Raw genomic sequence first — 22,858 nt, 5'->3', positions numbered from 1 at the left:
TTGCTTGCATGTGCTTCAGTAAAAGAGTTAAAAAGGAGGAATGTTTAAGTAACGCTACTGACGCATACATTTTCTGCGTCGCTTCTCGTGCGTTTCCACAAGAGAAATAAATTGCTGATATGCCCATTAATTAGCTTAAATAGGAAGCTAAAGCCAAAGATCCTTCTACGGACTTACACAGCATTCAAAACGCAATTCAGCGAGTAGCGTTGTACAATCGTAATTGTCATACGAAACCGTACAATTATACCATCTGGAAAAGATGTCAACAAGTCCCATATAAATTACCATAACAGGAAAGGACCATTCTACGTCCATTAATTAGAACAGAAGGATAAAGTAGATCCTCCAAAGATCCTCGTAAAACATCTTTCTATATGGATGGAATTTCGTACAAAATTATCTCAGAACTCGATCCAGGAAAAGATCCAACTAACGCGTGATCGAGAGATCGAAACAACGAAAGTAACTTCGAAGGTAATTTCAACAGAAAGGTAGAGTAGATCCTATAAAGATATTTCTCGGCTTAAAATACGTGCTGCTAAATATACTTCATCCACTACCTGTACAAAATTCAGTCCAATAAGACGATCTAGAAAAAAATCCAAATGACCAAGCAAGGGACCAAGAGGAATCGATCGAGACGACCAAGGCGCTCGACAAGGAACAGGGCAAGGAAGAGGCGTTCGGGACACCAGTATCATCGGGACTTCCCTCGCGAAGAAGGCTGTGAGGGGCGGCAGAGGGGAGCGATCGTCCGTGGCCAGGTTCGCAGTACTTAGCGGCGTTAAATCGATAAAAGTGTAGAAGCCGCATTACGAGGGTTTCGTGTGGGCACACTTAGAGGCCGCGCACGTTCGTCGTGAGAGATTGGAGTTGCCTTCTCGCGACTCCAGACCGGGGGAGGAAGATAATGGACGGGAAGAAAGAGGAACGTCTACCCATTATTCCGCGGCGATTCTTCGATTGGCCTCCACCTGATTGCGATTGCAGATGAGATTGCACACCCGCGGCGCAGGAAGCCGCGCTCCTGCCGCCACCGATGCAGTTGCATAATTCTGACCCCTTTCTTTCTTTTCTCTCTCTCTCTCTCTCTCTTTTTTCTTTTCTGTTTTCGACGAGAAGAATTTTCTACTCGATTTGGAATCCTTGGTCAGGATCAGTAACAAGCTTCTAAATCTTCGCTGGAGAGTTAGTATACTCTATGCGGTATATTACAGTTAATATTTATAGCAATAGAGTAGAAGTCTGATGGTCGATGTAAAATTTAGGGACGAACCTTTGTGAGACAGATCGAGAAACAAGAACTTTTCACATTTCTTCCAAAGTGGATGTTTCTGTTTATAAAATAAAAATAAATGGTATCTTCTCATTCTACGAGGATACTGACTGATATGATCAACTTTGATTATCTTAGCAGCGTGTGTCATTATTGGTTCCGACAATCAGGGTCTTAGTGTGCAACATCTAACTCGTCATGTTCCAACTCATTGAAAATATTAGTTAACACTACCGATTATTCTTCTTGAAAATAGAATATCGTTAAATGTAAATTATCCTTCGTTTGTATTGTAAACAATCCTAAAGAGAGTAAAATATACAATACCAATGTGAAATCCCAAGTTTTGTTCGTGTCCTTTCTCGATGGTTTAACCTATGACCTCGTTGTACCTATCCTGGCCTGTATCGCATACATTTCTCTGCTAAAGAATTGAAGCTGATTTCTTTCATTTACAAGTTATAATTTACCTTGTGAACCGTCTGTCGAGTTGCCCTTGCCTAGCTTTTTAAATAAATAACGATAAGTAAAGTAACCTTGAAGACTGTAATCTTAAACAGTCACGCCATTAGCAATCCCGCGATGGAACCATGAGAAATTAGGTCACGCTGATGCGGATCAATTTATCTCAATCGTTCGATTAAACGATTCGAACGAGGCAAAGGTGAAATCGAATCATCGAGATCGGACGGACAAGTTCGATCGAACTGAGACGAGTAAATTGAATTCTAACGAAAATTATCCGCTGTTCGTTCTGGCAAAGCGTATCGTTATATAACCGGGACGGTATCTGGGCTGACCTAAAATTTAAAAATGTCATAGCCGCGCGGATATCTTGACTAATTATGAATAAGCAATGCAAATGGGTTAAGCAATGTTACGATTCCGCGTCACGAACGGATTATAAACTCTTCTTTGTACAGAAATTACAACCTTCGGGCAAATGAGCGCCGCGAGTTTCTCGTAATAACCGGGCTTATCTTTTTACGACGGATTTTCAGGCTATTGATTGGCAAACCTTGCCTATGCTCTATACAGAACAGCTTGTTCCGCTGCTCTGCTCGTTTTTCGTCTATCCAGGAACCGTTCGGAATCGATATGGAAATTTGCACTGACGTTTAGCTGCATTTAGCGCGATTTCAATCTTCTCTAGCTCGTAACTTTAGAATTCCTTTATGATTTACCGCCTGTAGACGATCTGTATTAACCATATTTCATGTCGTTAGAATATCTGCCTCCTTATGCCGTAACCATAAATGTTTAAATTTTTATCTCCCCGGTAAAATTGATCGAATGTCACCTTTTTTTGTTTTCCTCTTGTATCAATTCGGAGATCGTAACAGTTATAACTCAAACTGGGAAGGTTACATTATAACGATTATTAGTACCATGATTTTAAAATAATCTGAAATATACACGAATGTATAAATAATATATAAATCGTATTGTATTCGTAAATGTATTCGTAAAAGGGATGATACGATCTAGTGAAATATTTTATTATCTCAAATGCAGAGGGAAAAAATGTAGCAAGAGTTCTCTAATCTATCACATACGTAATTAGACTGCGGGTATTTATGCAAATTCGTATTTTTACGAATGTAACTAAAAGAAAGAGAAGTAGTATTTGAGTAGAAAATTGTTTAACCTACCGAGTACTGTAAAAGGTACTATACGTTGAATATTTTCTATATTTTTGCATGGCAAATGCACTTTCGCGTCGTCAAATTTTCCATAAATGCATAAATGTATAAAAATCCGCGGTCTAATCGTACTTACGATATCATCAACGTAAAGAACAATGATACGATCTCTGTATAACTTTTCCAGTCTTTTCCCAAATCCAGGAAAGAAAACGAGAAAAATAGGAAAAGCATGCATTTGCATAGTCGACTACTTTCTCCGTAACATCTTGCACAATGCGATAATCCAACAATAGCGGCGTGAATCACAATGGTTGCCGAGGAGACCGAGAAGTTTGACGGTGAACAGACGAATTGCAGGATCGCGGAAGAACAGCAGCCATTGTTTTTGAATCTTATTGTTTCCTCGGAGACAGAGTAACGACAGCATCGCGTGTTCGCGGGGATATTCGAGGATGCTAATGCTCCTGGATGCGCAACGATGTTTAGCCAGAGCGCACGCGGCTCGCAAGAAATCTCTGTATCTAACCGCCATCTTCACGACGGACGCTTTTCTCGTAGTTAATAATACGTATCAACTACTTAATCATCTTCTTAATACATGCTCTTTTTTTTCCTAACGTTTCATCATATTCATAAGTGAAACTAAGATTTATCGCCGCTCTTGTTGAAAATAATTCACCTAATTAGAGACCTACCTTGAAAGTAGCTCTTCGTTCGAAGATAGCTGACGCTGAGTCTGAGGATGCTGAGTCGATCAAGCTTGCTGAGAATATTTTGTTCGAACGGAAGCAAGGATGCCAGAGTGTCCAGTTCGGCGTTCAATCGCTCGCGATGCCGTTTGCTCGGATTCGACTTCGTTACCCCATCCTTTTGCGGTGGTTTTAAGCTATAAAACAAACAATTAAATATATCAGCTTTTCTTATTAATTCCGTGTTCTTCGTCCTGCTACAAATACAGCGTTTCGTCGGTTACCCATTTTCTTAATTGCTGTCCAAAATTATAGATTTCACGGTAGTTGGTTATAAAAAGGCCAGTTTGTAAATGAGAAAGACCGCTAGGAAATAGAAGGGAAGAATATAGCGACAATCGAACGAATAGCAGAAAATCAGCAAGAATGTCTCTTGCTAGAATTTCATGTTAAACTTTTCACCGAGTGACAACCTAATACAAATATAAGAAGGAACTACGCTTGAACTTTTCTGCTAACATACGACACACGATCTTATCATTGGCAAACATTTTTTCGAATGAAAAATTGACGAGAGAAAAAAAGCTGATACGTCACGTCGATTTAATTAGCCGAAGTAATGGAGATAATTGTCGATCCTACGGTGTTCACGTTCGACTGGTTGCAGAAATTCCTCGGCCACCTTCGAGATTCGAACAACAGGCGGCCTACGAGCGAAGGATCTCGATAATTAAAGGTGACCACTATCCAAGGGTTGATTGACACGCGGAGAAACCCTGCGGACCGATATGCCCACTCAACAGTCCGGAATTCCTCGGGATAAGTATAGTTATTACAAAATACTTCTCGCATCTGCACTCCCTTCCATTCGTTCTTCTTTCGTTCCACCGTTACCTTTCCTACTTTCGTCTCGCTCTTTCTTCGGTTTATCCGCAAACGGGGCATAAAATGCATAAATTGTTTGATAATTATGACATGTGGAAGCTGACTACCACGCGGTGGTCTGATCAGCTTCCAATGGCGTAAGCACTGCGCGAATATCTTTTTCCAACAAGTATTTTCGCCGATTAAGATAAGAAATATCTGTACTTTGTAAATCATTGGCTCGAAACACGAAACAAATGCATTCGATGAAAGAAAGGAAAATATTGAGTTTAACGAAACTTGCTTATGTTACAACCTGATACATTTGAGAATGATTCTACTTACTAACTACACTTTTTCTAAGTATGGACTGAACCAACCACTAAATGATACGGATGAAACCAATACTCTACTTTGTAAGAAAATGACGAACGATAATAAATTCCACGGAACATTTAAAAACACAGTGCACATAATGTCATCATTTTCCTGTACTTTTTAATTCAGCTTCTGAGCAATTTTTATCTATTACACTGACGAAGAATCATACATAAATCTTTGCTCAGGTTCTATTTTCCCGGTTATGTTAACAAAAATATGAATTTGCATAAACATAGACCAATAAATACGTCACAATGAAAATTTCTGTTTATAAATGTTAGTGTAAATATAAAGAGATACAAAGATAGGATATTTTGCTTCGGCACAAGGAATAAAGGATTCGACGCCAATGTGTGTTTACGAGACACGTACGAAAAATCAAGCGTTACGGATCGAGTACAAACTGTTTGTTTAATTGAACCTTCCACCATGGGAGTGAGGCCCCATGCCGAACGAGTACCGAACCTCATTGAAGTGCCGCGGCCTATGGCGATCTCGTACTTAACAATGACTATTAAGCCGCGGATATTTACGCAAATTTGTATCTCCAGATACCATAAAATCTCATTCCATAAAAATCGATACTTCTAAAAAAAATCATCAGTATTGCGACACGCGTAAAAATTGATTTTCCCATAAATATACATATCAAACACTCTGATAATCGTTACTCTTCGATAGATAGATATTCCTCCGGTCATTTTCCAAACAAACAGTTGAAATCTAATCTAAATCTCGATAAAATTCAATATCAACCTAACGAAACATATTCGCCATCACCCAATCAGAAAAGAAAAGAAAAAGAAAAAATACTATCGTCTTAATCAAAATCCATCATTCCTCTGTACCTCATCCACCGAGCAACCTTTCTTTTATCAAAAGCACGTGAATCGCGAGCAAAACGTGGCCACTAAGGAAAAAGGGACAACCGGGGCAAGAAAGAAGGAAAGATGGAAAGAAGGAAAGAAGGAAAGGAAGGTGGAGGGAAAAACGGCGATGGCCTTAATTAAAATGCTTAGGGGTTAGAAAGCGTGATGAATGAGATTGCCGTCCACATACGAGGCGGTCGGTGCCTACGAGTGCGCGCGGCAGCACCGAGAAGAACTCTATTAATTATTAGATGACACCGAATCCATTATCCGGGACGAGGAACGGACGGAGGTCCTCGAGGAATAGTCTCATTCAGATACCATTAGGACCCACGGCCGGCCTTTTGTTCTTTCGCGGCTGCTCGCGCGTTCCCCGGCGTGCAAAACACGGTTAATTATCGGGACGAGGACGGGAGGAAAGGAGTGCCACGTGGGCCGTGCCACTTCGTTCCTCTGTCTCCATTCTTTTTTACCGTCTTCTTCTTCCTACCCTTTCTCCCCAGGTTTTGCTTTTCCATTTTGTCCGGCTCTGTTTCTCGATCTGTCAAGAGGGGGATCGTTCCAAGCTGGGACGATTCGATTCGAAGAGGACACGAAATTCTTTGGCTAAACCTGAGATCGCCTGACGCAACGTGTGCATTCAAGGAACTCGTCAAGGACAGGATCGCGAACTCCGTGTAATTTCATGACACTAATTGCAATCGTCAAGACTAACGACGAATGGAGTAATTCAGCGAAGCTCGGTCGAACAGCGTCGAAATAGTTCCAGCGATTAAAGATATTTCCAACCGAAGGTACTTCCATCGTGTCATAAATTCGTGTATCAGATTGTTCAGAAACTTCTTATTTTATTAGAGTGTTTTCTTAAACGATACATTTTATCAAACTATCGGGCTTCAACTATCACGAGATCTTTTCTTAAAAGACTTTTCATCCTATTCAGCAATTAGTTGCTTCGAGTCCGTGACAAATTCTTTGCAATTAAAAGAATTTTATGAAAATTGAGAAACAAACGACAGTGTGCCTATGTTACGTTTAATGAACGAAATTCAATGTTCCAATTAAAATTTATTTCTGCTTACTCCTCGTGAATACGCGAGAGACAACGTTGCCCCGTTAAAAAATAAACCTCGTCGAATTAACAAATTCCATATCCTTCTCATTAATGTTTTCTTAATATTCAACTAAAAACATGACATTTCATTCGATCATATTTTTTCCACTTGCATCAAATGCGAGATATCTGAACAATCCAATACATACATAGTTTCTATTCAGAGGAGCATGAGGTAGTTGATGCAAGTACGTGTATACATGGTATATGAATGGTTGGTGATTGGATCAGCGTGCCTCGATGACCGTGTCACGATGACGGACGTATAATGAACAAAACGAGAGGCAAAAATGGGAAAAATAAATTATAGATTTCGCGAAACAATGTCCCAGAGGGAAACCGATGAATGAGACACGCGTTTACGTAACCGACTTTTGTTCTGCTGCAGCGTGGGAAGAAAGCAACGCGAACCGTGCACTTTGCGCGGCAGAAAACTGCATTTCAATGCGTCCTCAAACTACAAGTTCGCCATAGGAGAATGAAACTGATGTGACAATGCAGCAATTAGAACGTAATTGTCTCTCATTGGGATCGTTCAGACTGTTTCGCGACTTAGTACGATTTGTTGCATTCGAATTTATCGCCAGTTTTGTCGCAAAATATTACGCTGAAACCTTGACTATTCGGTCGTTGGAATAATCAAATCATTTTTCTCCGGACGAATATTTATATCGGAAATTAATATTATAAAATAGAATATTCTCATAAATATCGAGCTTCATTAACATATCCGATTAACTGAAACTTTGCCGATTGATTCCACCTATCACGACGTGAGCTCTAGTATATTCAAGTAGCTCTAGTATATACTAGTAGGCAAATTAACGAACTCCAATTATATAAATTGTTTGTCCCTCGACAAGTTCTCCTGTATTACAAAATATTAATAAGAGAAGTTGTTTTTCATTGGAATTCAATGAATTATATTATTAGTATATTATCGATTAATCCAGCCTTCGATCCCTATCCAATAACCTGGTAAGCAACCCAAATGCATAAATGCAGCGAACAGATTTTAAGGACGCGAAGAATCTAGAGCATCCAATCAGATCGCACAGACAGTAAAATCTAGTAATTGTATATTTAGCGAAACCAGGTGATAAGGCGATAAATGATCCCTTTGAACCCTTCTAGCAAGCCAAGCTAGGCCAATTGCGTAGATACATATGTGTCGACCTTACGAACCGTAACACGGTTACGCATTCGAAATGTGCGCGCATACTTCAGGCCGCTGTTTAATGGCCGGCTGCGTTATCGCGATCGTTACCCTAAGGCTCTATAGCGATTTTCCAGCCTTCTCTTCGCTGGCAAACCTCGCTTTCATCGCGTTTTCCTACAGAGAGACCTGCGAACGATTCGTTCGGAGAAACAGAATCTTCTTTCGGAGAAACTGTAAATTTTCTCTGCGTAGAAAATCCTGATTGAGCATACTTTCGCTGGAAAATGAAATTCCAGGAAAACTATGTTATTTGTTTCACGAGGTAGGACAAATACGAAGCAGGCCTTGGTTTGATTAGAATTAAATAACACGAATCAAAGGTGGCGCGATCTGACGGGCCAGCACGCTATCCTCGAATCCATCAACCCTACGAATCCCTCTCTAGATTAGTCTACCCTCGACCACGCTCGCTTTTCGGCAAATACTCAATGTCCCCTCGAGATCGATGCAAGCGGGAACCACGGTAGAATGAATATCGAGACAACCTTCGAACTACTCATAAAGCTTATCAATTATTAAAAATCTCTAGAGTGGGCTGCTCAATTTCCATAAATTAGAAAATTCCTCGTTGTAAAGTAGAGCGAAATAAATATCGGAATAATCTGCGAATTGTGACTTGTAATCTTTCGTGTGAAATGGAAGATTCTTCAGAAGAAACCACTTCGTTAAAAGATTCTAGAATTTAGCTCCTCGCTAGTTCCACTTCTGTACAATTCCCATCTCTGTTTACACAGTGAAATTCATCTACGTACAGAAAATTCTTCGGTGATAGAATAAATTTCCACGATGCGATTTATAAATCTCTCGAGTCAATCGAAAGTTTCCGCACGTCAGAATTAAAATTCTTCAAGATTCGAAGGACCGGTTCGTCAAAAAATTGCTCGCTTCCGTCCACCCTTGGAAAATCCCTCGCCTCCAACTACAGTGAAATATAACGATACATAATAAGTACATCAAAGCAACTGCGATTAAACTGCAATTTATAAATCTGTCGAATTCCGCCCGCGATTCATAATCCTCGTTCGAAGAGGCCAACATCCAAAATTTAAAAAACGTTTCAAGCATCAGAGAAGAAATTTCATGAACAAGTTCGCCATTTTGCCCCCAACTATATCCGCTCTATCCTCCGTATCCCTACGACTCGTCCACCCTTTTATTCGGGCCAGCAGCGTCTGCGTATCCGTTTCGTCCCTTCCATCGGCCCTTTAATGGCTCGCCGCGTCAAGCTCGGTCGCTTCGTTGACGTCCTTCTTCGCAAGAGCAGAGAGGCCAGCCCAACAGAGGGTGGAAAGGGGGTTGATCGTTCGAACGGAACGAGGAGAGACGCGCAGGCGCCACGAAGGGTGGGTCCACTATGGATTTTCGAGGGTAGAGACGCTCTACCAGTGAAGTTCCGGGGTGGCAGACAGCATGGGGCAGCAATGGAAGCTCCCACCGCGCAAGGGATGCTAGCCCGTTTCCTGGGATGGTGATATACTCGGTTGGACGGCGATAGGGATGGGGGTGGCGTCTAGGAATGCCTGGCATCGACCTTGAACCGAGCCGTAAACCTCTCAGGGCTCGGTTTCCTCAGGGGTTGACGAGGAAACAGAGTTCGATTTCTTTGGGTTTGATACGGGGTGACGAGCTAAATTTATCGAGTATAGGGTGAAGCAGTGACTTTTAAATGGCGGATATAAATTTAGGATAAAGAGTATAGCTATGAAATTCTTTGTCGCTGCCCCGAAGAAACGAAACGGGTTGCAGAAATTAATAATAAAGCGAATGATTCTACCGCGGATATTTATGCAAATTTCGCGACTAAAGAAATGAAATTTAAATGGGGACTTTTCCTTCTTTCGTTAAATATTCTACAATATTACAGAGAGTACTATACTTTGAATATTTCATTCGTTTTATCGTGTATATTTTATCGTATGCATTCCACAAAGTTTTGCATCTTTAAATTTCTCATAAATCTATAAACATTCTTCAAATCTACTGATAATTAATTAGAAGATGTTGAATTTTTTGGTGTTGATAAGAGGCGAGAAAGGCCTGCTTGGTTGAGTTGCGGGTGAAAGGGAGACTTCTAAACGACGGAAATAAATTTAGGATTAAGAATACAGTGACGGAGACTTTTATCATTTTCAACAAGGCGAATGAATTGTAAAAGTTCATAATACGGCTAATAATTAATCAGAAGTTGTCGTCGAGTAGCATTTCATCGTCGTTTATTAATTACGTTTCGTGTGGTCGGCTTCTCGAAAATCGATCTTATCGGATCAGATCTCGCAGAACGATAAGCGAGTATCGGTCACGTGGCGAAGGAATTACGAGTCGCCGCGTTGCAGATAACGATTCAGCCGGCTGCTGGCTCACGATAATCACCTTTTAATGGAAAAATGAAAATTTCGTTTCACACTCACCGGAAACGACGTGTGTCTATCTCTGTTCTTTTTTTTTTTCAATAATTACCGAGAATTCAGATTCTCAGAAATCATTCCTCGTTCGCCTAAAATTTGTCCAGTTAAATTCCGGATAAAAGTGCGGATTTTAAGAACCACCGTATGTAATTTTACCTATCGATCCAAATTTCTAAGAATTGCAAAATTACAGAATAATAACCACGCGGAGGTTAAAACTACGTTAATAAAGGGGAAAGTTTATTAAATAGAATTCTTAGAAATATATTGCAGAAATCGTAGAAAATTGTTAGAACCAGAACTCTTAGAACTAATTATATACAAATACTAGAGAATTCTAGTATTTAAACTCTGTTCTTTCTATTTGTTCTTTCGTAGGAGATTTTTCGAGCGACACACGGAAATTTTCAGGCACACCGCGGCCACGCAACGAATTCGCCGGAGACTCGAAACGAGCGGAAGTGCATTCGCCTGTCAACGTGGTATTTCGTAAGCGGCGACCAGAAAGAGCGCGCCGCTGATGCCGGCCGGAGCGACTTTCGACATCCTGTGGCGAATAATCGACCATATGTCGGCCGACGCCAGAATTAGTGGTCTTCGTCAAAGAGACCTCGACAACGAAAATGCAAATGCAGCTGTTAAGCCGCTTTCGCGGTCGTCAGTTTCCCTCGCGCTTCATCCTTCACCATGGACATCGAACCTGTCCGCAACCTCCACTTCCCTTTTTCTTTCACATTTTATAGCTGATGAAGTTCGATACGGAAGTCCTCGAATTTAACAGAAGATTCAAAATGTACATCTTCGGTGACTCGTCTCTTTACGAAGCCATAATATTCAGAATTCTTCAAGCAAAATTAGTTTTGTACGATATAAAATCTATCTAATGACGAACTACATAAATTTCCACATCAACGTCTTTGTCCCGCTTAACCCAACTGCATTTTTCACTCATTTTCGACGGAATCGAGTTCTTTGAAAGAAACAGTACAAGTTCTTTTTTATTAAAAACGAAAGCGATAAACGAAGACAAGATCGAGACAAACATAGGAGGACTGCGATGGAATTAAGTCAGCCATCGTCAGATCTAAGTGAGCAAACGATTTGAAAACACAGAAAAATGATGAGTTTGCAAACATTATTTCGAAAAATTTACTTTGCAATTTACCATCATTCGTATTCCGTTCTTTCGCAAATATACAAAGTACATATGTTAACTTATGAAAATAAAGTCATTTCGTTCCCGTGTGTTGAACATTAATCGCGCAGCTGCGCAGTGAAACCGAGGAAATGACAAAAAGTGGGACTGTTTTACCAAACGCCAAATATTTCTCCATCGCTAGCCTAAAATCCTCAACACCCCTTTTTATTTTAATCAATCAATTTCATTGGAAAACATCTCTCGACCAGCGTGTCATCCGAGAGCTCTGTAAATGAAGGCAAAACAGTGTCTGGGGCAACAGATTCGCTCGATTCGAGCAAAAACTCGGCGAACTCCAGCGGAGAGTGGCCGATCGGCCCACGGCGCGGCGCCGCGTTTATCCGGTAAATCGCGTGCGCGCGAGAAAAAGCGGGCGCTGGATGGTTCTCGCGCGGCTTACCGATAGCAACCGAGCCCGTAATTAATCCGGGAACGATCGCGGTAATTAATTCGCGACGGTGATGAAGGAAACGGCGTTCGGGACGCTCTGGTTGAACGCCAGCTCGTGTCCGTGTAATGCTAACCGACGGTGACTGAGCCGTTTGTTAACTCGCTAAATGCAAACCGTAGAACGATCCTTTCTGCTCCCGTTAGCATCGCCAGCGTCGATTTCTGGAACCGTTACCGGCGCCTATCTGGCGCTGGAAACCGTGAATCCGTGATTTTCCATCGGACGAGTCTTAGAAAACGACTTACAGCCCTATACATATTAATGGTAGAATTATTAGAGTGGTTAAAACGATCAATCTGTAATTTTTTATAAAGCTTTCGTCGAGTTACGTTGGTGTGCTTTCCATAATTTGAACAATTTTTTGGTGACATATATATGATACGGGCTATTTCCCATTGCACCGTGGCTTTCTTCGGTTATCTTCCACTTTGATCTATTTAATTTTTATTACGGTATCGAACAGTTCTTTACAGATCACGATGTTATACGATGTTTAGTATTTTTGTCTGTTAGTAATCTATATAAGCGAGATTTCTCTGTAGAGAAAATTTAAAATCCTCCAGATAAATACAGACGTTTTTGGAAAAGAGTGTACTTGTACTACTGAGATCGTAGCACACGAACGAAAGGTGTAACGCATAGAAAACTGGGAATACCGTTTCGAACAATCGACTGTTCTAATAGGGGCGCAAGTGATTAATCTTCGTACGCTTTGAATCCCAGTCTGCTGTATATCTTCGTGTGAATCGGCTCGAACAATCTAATCGCGAAAGATTACTTACCCATCTGCCAGATAAGAATTACACACTGTTACCATGCAATTTAAGACACATCAAGAACAACGATCTAAACGATCAAGAACAAATATCAGATGAAAGAATTCGATTCAAGAATTCAAGGATTTCTTATAGAATATATAGACACTTTCCATTTTCCAATAAATCGGACAAATCTCCGTCGAGATATCGATCGATTAAAACAGTTTAATTTCAAATTTAGCCAATTCTACTAAATGGAGCATGTTTCCGATTTAAAATGTCAAGTTGATCCACGGGAGCCTCTTTCAGGAAAACTTATGAAAATTCAGGAAAATTTAAGAAAAATATTCATGGACGCGTTTCACTCGTTTCATAGTGATTAGTAAACGCGATTTCAGCGCGAGTCGGTGATTCCGTGCTCGACTATGTGGAGCGCGTAACTGGCGTGACAAACGGAATTATTATGCGAGGACGAACACCTCGCCGGGATGCACTACGACTGCCGGAACTAATTGAGTGTACGAACTGAGACAGTTTTTCGAGTACCGGGGATTATTCTGTCTCGGATCGCGAGAACGGGGCCCCGTGAAATTGCGTTTCGCGGAATCGTTGCAGCTGCTCGGAGGAAGTCCCTTGGTAATTCCTGCGAACGTTTCACGTACGCCTCTATTACCCTTCTTGCTTTAGCAGTGAAATAGGAGGATCGCCAAAGCTTACGTTTCACGTCTAATTCCATTACTACGCGATTCATTGATAATTTATAAATAAACTGCAAATTACCTCGGTAAGCGTGTACGTACTGCGAAAAGTTACTTTCATTCTCCTCGATTGGGAATTTTTAATAATTCAGAGATTGGAAGATTTCTCCAAGGAAAACCTTTGTAACCTCAGAGACACCTGTTTCCGTAGACATCAAAAAACATAGAAAAAAAAAATCATTTCCTTTGTAATCCTTGAAAACACAAATCTCCATCGCGTCCTTTCATTGATTTCCAATAAATTCCCCGGTAAATTGTCTGCCCACCGTTAAAACGCATTAGAAAGCTACTCCGCGTTTCCGTAAATTAGAAAATACCTAAAATCTGTGAAGATCGAGAAACGTTTGCGAACAAAATGTCTAAAAATCCAGAGACTCTCCTTTGCCAAGATCAATTAAAAAATTGTCAATCTCTTCGCTAAATGCCACAATTGCCAAAAATACAAAGCCGGTGCGCGTCCTTCTATCACATGGCAGGAGATTGGTACGCGATTCCGGTTAGAAATCTCCGAGCATCGAAATCTCCGGGCGTCCCACGCAGCCGCGAGATCTCCGAGCGATCACTCGGACATCGACATTACCTCCTCTGTTCGCGTGATCGTGCGATGGGCCTCGGCGAGGCGGCGAATTTCGAATTCAGTGGAGAATTTATGGCGGCGCGGCAGCCCAGCAGCGGACTCTCCGAGAGAACCCTCTTGCTAGTTGTCCCGGCGAACGAAAAGAGAGAGCTTTCCTTTTCTCCTCTTCCTATACGACTTTTGCACCCGTTGCGTTTTCGGCAGCCGGGAGATTTGTGGTCCCCCGGATTCGACGATTTAGATGTTCATTTAATTTAGTCGTCGTCCGTCGTGCTCCACAGCCGACGGACCCGTGCTTCATTAATAGTCGAACCAGGCAAATAAAGGAGCTTTGATTTATGCACTGCCCGCCGCGCGTACGCTACGAACGCGCCTTCCACTTCCACCGAGCCTCGCTTGGTTAATTAAATTGTTTATAGTCTTCGTGGTCGTTTCGGTGTGCTTTTCTGGAATTAAGGCTACATGACTGGAGTTTCGGCTCCACCGGACAAGATGGAATTCTCCAATTATACCGAGAGGTTTCTTTTTTCGAGGGAATTTTTAGCTTACTGGAAAGTGGACGAATAAAACGAAATAACGTATGAAAAAGAGGATGGGAAAAGGAAAAAGAAGAAGGAGACTTATTTATTCCTACTTGATTAATTAAAATTGTTTGTGGTCTTCGTTTCGACGTGATTTTCTGCAAGTGAGCCTATATGACTGGACTTTGCATTCGTCCGGACGAGTTGCCAGCTGGCCAATTACACCGATAAATCCTCTTTACTCGGCGAATCTCTAATTTATTGAAAAGTCGACGACAAAAGGACGAAAGACAGTGCTTCAGTTTCCTTAATTACATGTTTTCTCGGATTAAGGCTGCATTACAGAGCCTATAAGATATTCCAGACAAATTGAAATTCTTCGATTATTCCGATACGTAAATCGTTTTTTTTTTTTTTAAACAAGTTCTTAGTTTGCTGGGAAATGGCAGAATAAAAAGAAGAAATAGGGTGGTTTATTTCTATTCGATTAATTAGATCGTTTATAGTCTTTTGTGTTGTGTACATTACAATTATGAACTTTACATTCTTTCAATGTATTTCCTTTGTTTCTGTTTCTTTTTCCCAAGAACATTTCAAGCTTCGTTGAAAATAAAGGAATAAAGAGAAGAGAAAGGGTAGTTTATTCATCGCCATCGTCGAGTTATTAACTGATCGGGATGATTTAAAAATTCGATAAAAGTATCAAGCACGTAGCAGAAGATTGCTCGCTCATTTATTAGAATCTCGCGTACGAGTACCGCGACCGAAGAGGGTGAAGGGTTGTGGCATGGTTCGTGTTGGTCAGCGTGGCAAGAGATGCTCGATAGGGATCGCGAGAGGGAATAACGTCGCCGCCGTGCCGCTAGAACCGTAAACAAAGCCTGAAGGCGTGGGACGTCGAATGGAAAGTCTCACGGATCTTCGTTAATTGTGCGGATTGAGCGTCGATCCCCTCGCCGTGATATCTTCGATTTTCTGCAATAACCGGCCGTCTAGCTTCGTCCCCGCAACATAAATTCGCGGTGGACGATTCGCGGAATTCCGCCCCTCGAATTCTGCGAACGATCATCCTAGGGTGCGGCCGAAATATGGAACTTTCGCTGTAATTTTGCTGCCTATCTCCGTTTCTCAACGCTAAGATTATTTTTCGTATATAGTACAGCTTTCAGAAGGATTTAAATCTAGTTTACGGAAGTAATAAAGATTACAGAGAAAGAGAAGGATAAGTTACATTTGCCATTCTTTTTATAGCGAAATAGTTTTAAGATTCGGTAGATCGTCGATCAATCTTATATTTCCAGAATTGTTAAAAGCTGTTGAAATATTAAAATATTGCTCGATAAGTGGATGGTGACCTCGAATAAGAGTCTAAGGCACATTTAGCACATTTTGAAAATGAAGAGGAGAACGTGGTTTGTAAAAGCATAGTCTAATGCTAATGTGATTCTGAGCAAAATGTGCTATATACCCTAATTTCAGGTTTCCATACACAATTATATCTTTAGCTTCCATAAAACTTTATCAATTAATCAACCATTATTAAAAGGCTTTGGACCTGACAGGTTGTTCTCATCGTCAATTATACCACATTAACATTAATTCCTACTTAATCATAAAGTGACAATCAGAAATCAGAAGGTCAGCACAAATGTACTTAGCATGTTTTTCGCTTGTAATCTTCAATCATAAGTAATCGGTCTAATATGCAGAACGAAAGATATCAGCATTTTTCAGGATTATTTCTGGTAATTGGCCTGAGAGTGAAGTGGGAAATTGAAGGAACGTACGATCTCTTGGTCGGAGAACTTCCGGCGCCCTTAATTGCGCCAAAGGCTTATTAGACGCGGTGGCGACTGAGTAAGCACGCATGCAAATGCGGCCACTTGCGCGTTTTAATATGTATATTTTGTATATCCTTAGCATACATATTGATGTGCATACAATGGTCTACGTTCTAATGAGATGCGAAGGGTTCTTCGGACAGTTAAAGCGAAATACGTGTTTGACGGATGCCAGATGCTAATTATCGTCCATTATCTAGCGTCCAGTAAACCCGTGAACATCGAAATCATGCGGAGAACGAATCTGACCGACGTTAGGCGTCGCTTGTTCGAAACTAGTAAGAATTATTAAGAAACTCGCTATTGGAAACCGCGATTTCATCGATCTATCGTACGTATCAAACGACCACGTACGATGATGGGGCGTAATAATGGAAAGGTCTCAAATTGAGAGGCGTTGAATCGTCGATCAGTCGCCACGCGGGTATAATTAGTCCTTAAACGATTACGCTTCATTGGCTGGGAATTGCCGCGGCACCATTCAAACTCTCGAATGAAAACTATCTTCTATTAATCTGATGTTCCCGAATAATAATCGATGTACTAAACTCGATTACAAAGTCGAAGATCGTGCTGTGATACATCAATGAGATATAAACGCTGGAGGTTATCAATTTTAAGAATAATTCTCATTTCATAATGGGGAAAATAATAAATATGAGATAATAAACGTCAATGGAAATGTCAAACGTACCGCTTATCGTTTATGATCGTAGAGTATTCAGGCTCACGTGTGGTCCCATCCTCAAAGGACACTTTACGAATGATAAACTACTCTTAATTAACCCATCAACCATTACACATGCTCGGCTACGTACATCCGCTTAACCGGTAGCGCATTTTGTATGACTTAACTGCCTCCCCGTCTCATCAGAGCTCAGTCATTACCACGAGGATTGGCTATTTCAGACGCAATTATCTATTAATCATGCCCCTCGTCCGCGTTAGCTCCTGACCTCCTAATAGCCGCTGCACAAGGATAATTGTCAAGCATGATCTTGGAAGATCGAATCACCCACTTCAAGCTCTTGGTATCCTGTTCTGTATGAGATCTGTATGGATCTTGCGTGCGAGAATAGATCCCTTCAAACCGATCATTCCTCCCCTAGACCTTCGATATTCGCGCGGTTTCATTTATACACGTATTTCAGACTTTATTTTCGTTTCGCTTCGTTTGGCCAAAATGTTTTCATCAAGATCGAAAAGTATTTCGATCGTTCTTCCATCCTTTCCATGAAACAGTTTCCTCTTTCAAAGTAAAACATTGCAGCCTTCCTGTTGTACCATTTCGACGATATCGCTACAATGTATTCCGTGTACGATGCATCATCGAAAAATTCTTTGTGTCGACGCAAAATGATATTCTACGTCAAAGTTTCAGTTGCTTCGAGCGGAAAAGCTTCATCTGCGAAATCCGAAACACTCGGATTGTTGTTCGAGTTCTTCGAGAGATTGCACGAGTACCGTATCTTGTCGGGTGAATTCCACCCTGTGATCCGATGCTCATCGGGGCTCGTGTAGAAGCGCAGAAGCGAAAAAGCGTGTCGTGAAACGGCAGTGTCGGTGCTCACGTGATGGAGTAAGAAATCGCGAGACCGCGTGATTTAGGAAGGAGAGTCGTTAATCAAGCGGTCGAGTTAGAAGTCAACAGGTGCGAGAACGAAGCGGCCGGCTGGTTCTCTCGCATGGGACACGCATGCCGCGCGTATGTCACGGACCTGTGTCTCCGTGTGTACACCTCTGACTAACCGTGCACGGGATTAGGCGTCTAGAAACTGAGACGACCTCGGGTCTCTCGATACAAACTGAGATCATTCGTTGACCATTTAAAAAAGAAACTCCACTCTGTTCGTATAAATATCAATTTTGTCAGAATAGTGAAAATGGCCACGATCACGATTTCATCAAAATTTTATAGCAAAGAAGAATAGAAATTTCATTGATCATGTAAAACTAACGATTCATTGTTTTTTTTTTTTTTTTTTTTTTTTTGATAGAAACCTAATAAATTTATAGCACTAAATGAAAGTCTTCGTAAAAATGTTATATTTCAACGAGTGTAGTGAATTCATTAAAGATAAAGAAAACACGATTTAAAAAATCATGACAATTCGTCTAATCGATAAGCAATCGAAAAGCGATATAAATTCGATTAACATTGAGATTAGTCAGCAAACGATCGGATTAAGTTGGACGCGTTAAAGAGTCGTTAACGCGACGCGTAAATTGCGATCGATGCAATCGATAATAAAATTTATTGTCTCGCGCCGATGCACGGCGTATCAGCTCGTGAAAACCGGTCTGATTCCATCGACCAGGCAATCTTCGGGCTTTTCGCCTTGCTTCGTACAGATAGCAATTTTCTCCGGGTAATTATCACTTTGAAGCTAGATACCGGCCGCATTAATAATCCGCGGGAAATGCATGGCTGGCTTGCAACGCTTTGCTCGATCAATTGCTTCGCTATGTGGATCATCATCGAGATTGTCCTGATTTTATGAGTCGTTGATTAAGTGATAGGTTTACGAAGTATTCTCGAATAATTCCCGAGAATACTTCGAGAATACTTTTACGCTCGTTCTCTCTTGAATCTGAGCAGATTTATTTTATCGAAATTTACATAATCCACCACTGGCCAGTGTATCGATCTGATCCAAAATCGACATCAATCATAAACTGAGACTGTAAAAATGAAACATCCGATCCGTGAAAAGAGACGCTTCAATGAAAAATACAGAGTATCCACGGATAACCTTTTGTGGCCACTGTAAAACAATTTTTTATGGAAATCTCGCGGAATAATAAAAAAACTATCGATTGGTAATTTTTCGTAACGAGCTTACAAATTTATCATATACAGCGCATGTGTGAATCATTTCTTTAGGATATTTTGATACTTCTTCCCCAAAAGCATGCTTGAAATACCAAGAAGATGTTACCTAACACCCTGTAAGACAGAAAACTGTCTCGTCTAAAATTCAGAATGGACAAGAGGGAGGATGGTAGAACGACCTGACAAACGAGCGAGGCATCGAGTCCTCTTCTAAACGCCTTCTAACGGCGTCTTTAATCACTCCATCCAGCGTTGGGTGAGGATGGAGGCCTCGGCTCGAGCGAAAAAGGGCCGCGAACAGAGTCGACGGGCCGTGCTACCGAATTCCCGTGACAAGGTACAAGGAACTCCAGACGTGAAGGCAAAAAAGAAGCGAGAAAGATCCTCGCAAGAGGAAGAAGGAAGGTGGAAACGGGCCTGGCAAACGCATTTGTCGGCTGTTGGCCCGGTTCTCGTCGCTCTTTCGCCAGCAGGAAAGATTAGTGGTCCTAATTCCCGTGCTCGTTCGTTCCTCAGGAAATCCCCACGGTAGAAAGACACGTCTTCTCTTGACTTCTCTTCCTCCTGCAAGTCAGTTCAACTCCACGAGGAACAACGAACGAAGAGAGGAAAGGACAGAGGAGAGGAGAGGAGAAACACACGGACGAGTTATCTGTTCCGTTTCTCCAGGCGGTGTAGGTTACGAGTGTCCGAAAGCGGAGGCCACGCTCGTGCTGGCTACCGTAAATGTAAATATCCTACGCTCCCCGCATTAACATACGTCCCCTCAGGCTCATTAAGGATGAAATTAATTATCCAATGGAATCGTTTCTCGTGTTCCACCCGGCCTAAAGCTGCGACGCGAGACACGGAAAAACCGAACCTCGGATGGGGCCCTAGGGGGCTTCTAGGTTGTTACAGTCTCTTGACTTATTGAGAAGTTTAGATATGCGAGTTTGTTTGGTGATCGCAAGCGCATTCGTTGATCTTTGGAGTATGAAGGAATTGATTTGAAGATTTTAGGATATTTATTCTAGTCCAATATGGACGCAACGTGATTCTGAAAAGAAACAGCATACAGTCTTTTATGATGACCTTATGTCGATGAATATCCAATTCTGTTTCTTCTCCAACATTCTGACGTTTTTCAATATTTTCATGTTCCTGCGAAAACAGCGTAGAATTATCCTGAATTCCTACTCGTGTTTTCACAAAATAAAATATTTAGTGGAACCATCTTTAGCGCTTATTACATGTTCATATATCAAATCCTTCACAAGAGTATGTTCGCACTAAATATCTTGCAACTTCTATATACGTTTCCAGATTGCTTTCAAATCTGATCGATATAATCGCGACGCTCTTGTCGCGCTATAGCGTCAACAGAAATTCCAAGATGTTTTATATAACGCGTACAACGTGGACATTGAATTGTTCCATAACGAGCCGGTGTATATCCGAAACACGATCTCGAAAGTGCACGGGAAATTGTGCAGGATTCCGGAATACGGTAGGAGGGTATCGTTATTCTGGCCAACGATAAGCGGTTACTCTCGTGTTCGCGCTTAAAGGTGGCGCCAATCGATGAATTATCGCGCGTCGCGCGCGTAAAGCAATCAGCGATCACGAAGAAATCACTGGGAGACTTAGAGCAGCAATTATCCTAATGGATGCAAAGTCACACCCTGCTGTCTGCACTGGGCATGGTAATGAGTTGATATCACCGCATACCAGGACCTTGTATCCTTCCAAGTCCTGTTCGAACCAGCGCCGCGCCACCACCGATCCCCTCCCCTCCCTCCTCCTCGTTCCTCTTCTCCGTTTCGTCCCTTTTTCTCCCACCTATCTCCCAGCGCATCTTCTCCTCGCCCTTCCTTCTCCCTTCGTCCTTTGCCAGAGCGTACAGAATTCACTCAGCCTCGAAAATCACCTTCACACTTGAGCCCCGCTTGTAGCCACGCTTTGCCATGAAGATAACGCTTACGAGGAACCTTGGCCGATCGCTGATCGCGAGTCTGACTTTTCAATGGGTAATTGTTCTTTCGTTGGTTGAGAGAATAGGTATCTTTTACTTTGGCCAGAATCGATGGATTTTGAAATTTACATGTGTGTTTTTGGACGAATCCCATTCGCTTCATGTTCATTTTTGAAGCTCGTTTTTAATTATGTAGGGTGGTAGTTTAAGCAGTCGCAAGCGTCAGCTTACTTTCTGCAGACTCTCTATTTTTCGACTTGTCGTTTTATTTCTGTTAAAAATGAGTTGTACCGTAGACGGTATTTATATTTGCAGGGACTAAAATCGACTCAAGTTTATTCGTGCTTATTAGCTTTTTGGTCTGTGATTATACAAGTTTTTAACGAACGAAAGATCCGATTCACGAGATAACCGTGTAATTGAGAAGTCACATATCCATTTGTTCACATTTCGCGAATTGAAAACTTCTTTCCCCGCCAAGATTCGTTTATAATTTTAGATTAAATTTCCGATGAAAGTAAAAAGTTGGAATGAATTACAATCTAGCTGTCTGGCGAGCCTCACAGAATTCTGTTTATGGAGGGTTAATTATGAGCATCGAGGCTAAACGGGTTAAGAAACTCGTCCCGTGAGCAAACCACTTGAAATGGCTTCGCACTTGTCACTGACCACCGTTATCTTCTCTCTTCTTAGAAGGTGTTCGTGGGGTGACAGAGATACTCAGAGGCATGACCTCTACCTGCTACCTACACCTTGGCTGCCGCGGTTCTCCACACGATTGCTTGCTCACGATTCTCGAGCAAGCCGCTATTTATTCAATTCTCTTCGCGTATGATCAATTCTGCCATGTCCAACCGAAACACCTCTCCCAATCAACTTCATCGTCGTTTCTATCTGGCGATTCGTTCATCGCGTGCCGTTTTCAGTTTTCACGTCTGAAACTTAACTTCTTTCTAAACTCTCTAACTTTCGCACTTGACTACTCTTGACTTAACTCTTCAATATTTGCTTATTGATTTACGCGAACCTATGAGAACGATCCAAAGTACAGAACGTTAAATACTCGATTAATTAGAAAAAAGAAACCCTACGAGACTACGAGGAAGAGGAAAGATACAGACCTCGACTTCCAAGAGACGAACACGCGCAATTTCGCTGACGATCACTAGTAGCTTGATTTCGCAAAGAAAAACGACGATTCGGATGAGCGTACTGTGCGTATCGTGGCAACGACGAGAATGAACTGCGCCCGGGCCGTGGTAGCAAAGAGCTTTTGTACTCTGACAAGAGCATTGATTGAAATGCAAACCAGTTAAGGGTGCAACCTAATCTCTAACCAGAGGAAAACTGCTATACCTGCGGGACTTTCTACCGCGTTCGTAATCCGTCCCACAGGATTCGGTGTCGTTTTCCATACTAAAGAGGACAACTCCTCGCTTTAACTAGGCTCTCGGTTAACATGTTCTAGATGTACTCCACGTGTTTTTAAAGAAGAACACCA

At 41.6% G+C, this 22,858-nt stretch overlaps 1 protein-coding gene across 1 annotated transcript in view; it reads right to left on the bottom strand.

Moving 5' to 3' along the window:
* Positions 1–22,858, bottom strand: part of LOC100648283 (aryl hydrocarbon receptor protein 1) — a 159,787-nt gene that overhangs the window by 95,932 nt on the left and 40,997 nt on the right. The window contains exon 2 of the mRNA XM_048408168.1: positions 3,621–3,811. Within this exon, the coding sequence (XP_048264125.1) occupies positions 3,621–3,811 (191 nt within the window). The remainder of the gene's footprint in view (positions 1–3,620; positions 3,812–22,858) is intronic.

This window comes from Bombus terrestris, chromosome 8 (assembly GCF_910591885.1).
Source record: "Bombus terrestris chromosome 8, iyBomTerr1.2, whole genome shotgun sequence".
In the NCBI taxonomy this organism is placed as follows: Eukaryota; Metazoa; Arthropoda; class Insecta; order Hymenoptera; family Apidae; genus Bombus; species Bombus terrestris.
The sequence above is the reverse complement of the archived record's forward strand: the minus strand, read 5'-3'. Positions and strand labels throughout refer to the sequence as shown.